At 40.8% G+C, this 6,582-nt stretch overlaps 1 protein-coding gene across 3 annotated transcripts in view; it reads left to right on the top strand.

The window, feature by feature from the left end:
* Positions 1 to 6,582, top strand: part of LOC122561730 (lysine-specific demethylase RSBN1L-like) — a 64,581-nt gene that overhangs the window by 29,169 nt on the left and 28,830 nt on the right. For all 3 annotated transcript variants that reach the window (XM_043713804.1, XM_043713806.1, XM_043713805.1), the window contains one exon: positions 169 to 311. In XM_043713804.1, the coding sequence (XP_043569739.1) occupies positions 169 to 311 (143 nt within the window). The remainder of the gene's footprint in view (positions 1 to 168; positions 312 to 6,582) is intronic.

Below are 6,582 nucleotides of genomic sequence, written 5' to 3'. Positions count from 1 at the left end.
CCCTTTTAAATAAAGATAAATTTATGTGTAACAGTGAATTATCATTTATCTTGAAAGATAGTTACAAAAATTTGATTAAGCTTGGAAATCTAGTAAATAAATGTTAATGAACAGCATTGGATATAACTAAAACTATAAATGTAAACCTTTGCTTATTCCTTCCAACAGCTTACATTGCCATGGGGATCACTTTCTAGTCTCAAACTGAAGTGCCGTAAAGAAAGCGATGACGGCCCCATTATGTGGGTTCGTCCAGGAGAGCAGGTGATCCCTATAGCAGACATGCCAAAATCACCTTTTAAACGAAGACGGTGAGTTCCAAATTTTGCTTATTGTTCTTGCCAACCCCTCTTTTGGCACCCAGTAATTAAGTTTCCATTGTTCGTTTGCTCCCTATTTATTTCTTTTGATAAGTACAGTAATAGATGCAAAATCTTAATTTGTTTATAAAATCAATAAAGGCTTCAGTTATCTTCTAACTTGCAATATTAAAAAATGTATACAGTGGTCATAAGCTTTAAATCAGAGTACTGGGATCCTAATACATGCCCCAGATCCCATGGAATACATGTCAGAACTACCTTACAGATGGAACATATTCTGATAATGCATCTTTTTTTATAGATATTTTTATTGAAAATTTAACATTTTTACAAGTTTACGAAATAAAAAAAACCAAGTATAAACATTGATATACAATTAAATCTTAAATAAATAATAACCAAAATTTAACAAAAGAAAAATACCGAGAGAAAAAAACAAAACTCAACTAATCTAACTTACAACTAACCAGAGTGTATAATTAAGTCTCGCACATTATTCAAATTAGAGAAAAAGAAAACGACGGATAACACAGAAATTGGGTGGTGAGATACATGCTCGGAATGTATTAACATCAAATGTAACAAAACCCATATTCATGCGGGATTCCTCTCCAAAGGGGCCCTGGACCAGCCAGGTTCACCATCTCAATTAAATAAAAGCCCTTGTTAGGATGGCCAAAATATCTGTATTTATATAATTCAAGAAGGGCTGCCATATTTTATGGAATAATTCGGTCTTGTGGTGCACCATATTTGTAAGGAAGTCAAGGGGAATACATTCCATAATTAATCTGTGCCAATTTGAAAGTCCAGGGGGGCCCTCAGCCACCCAGTTTACCAAAATATTTTTCCTTGCACAGAAAGAGAGAATAGAAAACAATCTCTTCCCGTGCATATCCAGGGAGGGTAAGTTCGAAAAGTCCAAAAGGAGAGATACAAGGTCCACTCTGATTTCCGTTCCTAAGATTTCTGTCAGAGCACTTGCTACTTTAGTCCAATATCTACGGATCTTATGACAGGTCCATAGGCAATGTACAAGAGTGCCCACCTCTATTTTACATTTGGGACACATTGGAGATACTCCTGCCTTAAATTTTGCCAATCGATCCGGTGCTATATGAGCCCTATGAAGTATCTTCAGCTGAATAGCCTGAGTTCTGTTGCAGATGGTGTTTTCCCAAATGTCATTGCACGTTTCTATAGAGATTTCTAGTCCCAAATCCTAATCCCATGTTTTAAGCAGATTGTCCATATCTCCCGATACTTCATCATGTAGTAAATGATAAATAGTACTGACAGAAGATACCCCCATTGGCCAGAGCACTCTACATTCTCCATCTGATTTATAAAGACTATCTAATAACGTAGTCTTCTTCTGTATGTAATCTCGAATTTGGAAGTATCGAAAGAGGTCTCCATTAGGTAATCTGAATTTCTGATGCAGCTAATCAAAAGACATCAGGACCCCTTCTATAAGTAGAACCCCTAAACAAGAGATACCCCTGGATCTCCAGAGTTTGAAAGTGGCATCTGTAAACCCTGGTTGAAATCCCCATGCTCCCACTATCGGAGCATAGGGGAATGTTTTATGTGAGTTGCCCTCATTTTGCCGCATTATATTCCAAGCTTTAATTGTGTTTAGTATTATAGGGTTTTTACAGTGATCCATAATGATTTTCCTCTTGTCTAAAAATAAAAGGTTAATAAGTGGGCATTTTACTTGAGAAGCCTTGATGTCCAGCCAGATTGATTGTGGATCAAACAAGACCCAATCAGCTACGTAACTTAATAGGGAACTTAATGATATTTCCTGAAATCTGGGAAATCCAATCCAATCTGGGAAATTCTCTTGCCTGTGGAAGCTGTAGCTTCTTCAGCTTAATAAGGGCCGTCTATGATTCCAGATAAAGGAACCCAACCAGCCATATAATTTACGTAATGCCAGCCTCGGCAGCATCACCAGAAGCATTCTCATAGGGTAAAGGAGACAGGGCAGGACATTCATTTTAATTAGTGCTATTCTACCTAGCCAGGAAATTTGAATGTTTCCCCATCGCTGGAGGTCCTGCCTTATTCTTTCCAGTAAATGCACAAAGTTAGCCTTGTATAACTGACCAAATACTCGAGTAATAAAAATGCCTAAATATAAAAAACCCTCCAGGGACCACCAAAAGGGAAAGTGGGATCCATCCAATAAGTGAGATATACTAGCAAGACCGCCCATTGGTATAGCCTCCGATTTTGAGAGATTAATTTTGTAGCCTGAAAATACACTAAATGTATTAATAACTTGGATTAAGCGAGGCACAGACATCAGGGGATTACTGAGAAATAGAAGAACATCATCTGCATAAAGGGTAATTTTATGTTTACCTATACCAATCCTCCGGTCTGTTATATTAGGGTCAGCCCATATAGCTTCTGCGAGTGGCTCAATTATTAGCGTAAATAGCAATGGCGAGAGAGGACATCCTTGACGGCAGCTCCTATCCACACTGAAGCTATCCGAGCCTAATCCATTGGTGTTCACAACTGCTTTGGGATCACTATACAGTGTTGAGACCCATTTGGTAAACACCTTTCCAACGCCAAACCTTTCCAATGTGTAAAACAAATATGACCATTCAACCCTGTCGAATGCCTTTTCTGCATCTAATGAGACTATAACTCGTGATATCTTTCCCTGATGGCAGACTTGAATCACATTCAAAACCCTTCTAACATTATTGGATGATCTATGGCCCTTAATAAACCCCGTCTGATCCTCCTTTATGATATGTGGCAATACCCTTTCTCGCCTCAATGCTAACATTTTAGAGAGGATTTTAAAATCTACATTTAGCAAGGATATTGGTCTGTATGACACGCAATCTTCTGCATCCTTTCCTTTTTTAAGGATAAGAGAGATGTTTGCCTCTTTAAGCGAAGGCGAGAGACAGCCCTGACTGTATGAGTAGTTATACATGTCCATAAGTGGACTAGCCAATATTCCTGTAAATTCTTTATAGAATTCAGCTTGAAAGCCATCTGGGCCAGGTGCCTTACCACTCTGAAGTTGCCTGATTGCGTCAAGTATTTCTTAGATTGTTAGGGGAACATTCAAGACCGATACCTATTCCGGAGTTAGGTCCAGAAAGGTCAAGTTTTTAAAAAATGACTGCATCCTCTGGTCCTGTCTTCACAATCCTGCGATTTACATAAATCAGAATAAAATTTTCTAAAGATTGCGTTAATCCTTTTATGATCATGAGTCAAAATACCCGTACTTTCCTTGATAGACGTGATAGTTTGAGGGGCCTTCTTTTTCTTTGCAAGAAATGCTAAGTATCTACCAGGTTTATCGCCAAATTCATATAACCTTTGTTTTGCAAATAATATTTCCCTCTTAGCCGTTTCGGTAAGCGTGGTGTTTAGAGCTGTCCTAAGGGCCGCAATCCTTTGCAATTTGATAATAGAAGGTCTGTCAGCGTATGCTGTTTCAGCCGCTTTTAAGCGAGCTTCAAGCAGACGCTATTGTTCTCCCTTTAATTTTTTCTGCGTCACTAAGTATGAGATGATCAAACCTCGCGCGTAAGCTTTGATGGTCTCCCACATCATTGATGGGTTGCTAGCCGTACCTAAATTAATTTCTAAAAAAGTTCTAATTCTTGAGAGAATTTACTATCTTCCATCAGGAAGGGGTCCATATGCCAATGCCGGGGGGATGTCTCATTGTTCCTCGCCCTGATTTCCATATATACAGCAGCGTGATCGGAAATTGCTGTACTGCCTATTTTACAGGATAATATGGAATTTTAAAAAATCGAGGGGGCAAAAAACATATCGATTCTGGTATGGTATTTATGTGGATTGGAGTAAAAAGAAAAATCTCTGCCCTGTGGATGAAGGCATCTCCATACATCTACTAGTCCTAATTCTTTGTTCAAATCCACCAATTGTCTAGATCTGGGAGATACTCCAGCAGTACTCTTGGGAATCCTATCTATTTCCGGATCCATAATACAATTAAAGTCTCCCCCTATAATTGTATGACGAGAAGGCTTCCGTTATAAATTTAAAAGGATGTGCCGGGGGGCAATACAAATTTAAAATCCCATATTCCTCTCCATTTATAAGGGCTTTAATCAGAATATATCGTCCAGATTCGTCTTTTATCTGATTTAGGATTTTGAAAGGGAAATTCTTCCGAATAAGTATAACAACTCCCCTGCTTTTTGAGCTAAAAGAAGAAAAAATCCACCCTGTCGTAATTTCAAGTGTTCTTTATCCAATAAGTGTATCTCCTGTAGGAGAGCTATATCAACCCTTTCTTTCTTGAGGTTTGATATTTTCTTCCTTTTGACTGGTGAATTACTCCCCTTGACATTCCAGGTGCACCACTTAACCGACTGATCAACCATGATCGTCTGGGAAAATCCGAGACCCCTTGGGAGGGGAAACCCTATCCAGAACACCCCGAGCATATAAAATTCACAGAAATAAAGGCTCTCTAATAGACTCACCACAGTATAATAAAAAACTATTTCTAAATAACAAAAAAACATATTTAAATGGAAGTTTTCCTCCTTGTTCCCAGGGGGTATCACTTCCTTTCCAAAAGTCCATTGTATCATCTCCCAACCAGTGCCCCACCCTCGACCCAGGTGCTCCTCAATAGGATGAAGAAAATTCAAATATACTACAGAGCTCGAGTTAGCAGTGAGCACCCTACCCCCATCCACACCAACACCTGGATATATTTGGTAATGTTAATACCATGTATAAACATATATAACTATAAAATTACAACCTCAACAAGCAATAATTAAATATAATAATACAAAATAAGAAGGGAAAACAACCCCGCTCCTAGAGAGAGGTAAAATAGAATAAGGTAACCACCTCTCCCCCCTCTCTTCCCCCCCCCCCCCACCACCACCAACATTAACTAGACCCCTGGCCTATATATAAAATAAAAAAAACAAAGGGGGGAGAAAATCATTAAGTAGAGAACAAATAAATAAATCCCTCTCCCCACCCCCCAAGATAATATTAAACAGTAAGTTTAAAAAAAAGATTAATATATTAAAAAAAAAAGGGAGGGGGGGATGTAAACCGGAGTGGGGAGAAAGCAAACCAACATCAATTATCTCTTACAATTTATCTAAGAGAGTCCAAAAATTCCTTGGACTTTTCTGGCGATCCAAAGTTATACACGGTCCTTTCATGGTTAAAGCGTAGCGTTGCTGGGTAATGCAAGAAGTACTGAATATTTAAGTCCCTTAAACACTTCTTCGCCTCATCAAACGCCTTCCTCTTTCGGACCAGAGCTGGGGAAAAGTCCTGGAATAACATAATCTTGGATCCTTTATAGATCATGGCTTGGGGATCTTTTCCAAGATTTCTGGAGGATTCTAAGAGTATCTGCCTCTCCTTGTAGCTCTGCAGCCGGAACAGGACCGGGTGGGGACACTGCTTCGAGCCGGGCCCGCGTATTGCAACCCGGTAGGCCCATTCTACCCTTACCTGGCCTGATCCAGCCTCCAGATTTAAAAGCTGTGGAAGCCACTGTTCAAGGAACACTGTAAGCTGGCCTTCCTCTTCCCGTTCGGGAAGGCCCAGCAAATGAATATTTTTTCGATGACCTCGATTCTCGAGGTCGTCATGTGATTCTCTAAGGTCCAGACTCGCTGTTCGAGAGTCCGGACCCGATCCACGGCCGATTGTGCTGTAGTTTCGGAGGTTGCGGCCTTTAGTTCCGCCCCTCCGACTCGGCACTCGATTTCCTTGATGTCTCAGCCATGCTTTTCCGGCGCGGCCAAGAGTGAGTCCCATCAGCTTTGGGATTCTTCAATAAAAGCGCCGATCTTCGCTTCGAGTTTGGCGATTATTTCCACAAGGCTCGCCACCATAGCTAAGTCCCCCGGGGCGGCTGCGGACGCCTCTGCTGCAGCTGGAGAGGGTGGGGGAGGGGTTCCTGCTTAGGTAAAAACAATGACTGCAGATGCTGGAAACCAGATTCTGGATCAGTGGTGCTGGAAGAGCACAGCAATTCAGGCAGCATCTCTAAAGAAGGAGATTGCGGTCTCTTCATTTGAGATGGCAATTTCCTTCCCACGTGGTTAAAGATGCCCTCCAACGCATCTCGTCCACATCCCGCACCTCCGCCCTCAGACCCCACCCCTCCAACCGTAACAAGGACAGAGAGCCCCTGGTGCTCACCTTTCACCCTACAAACCTCCGCATAAACCAAATCATCCGCCGACATTTCCGCCACCTC

This window comes from Chiloscyllium plagiosum, chromosome 23 (genome assembly GCF_004010195.1).
Source record: "Chiloscyllium plagiosum isolate BGI_BamShark_2017 chromosome 23, ASM401019v2, whole genome shotgun sequence".
Classification (NCBI taxonomy): Eukaryota; Metazoa; Chordata; class Chondrichthyes; order Orectolobiformes; family Hemiscylliidae; genus Chiloscyllium; species Chiloscyllium plagiosum.
The sequence above is the reverse complement of the archived record's forward strand: the minus strand, read 5'-3'. Positions and strand labels throughout refer to the sequence as shown.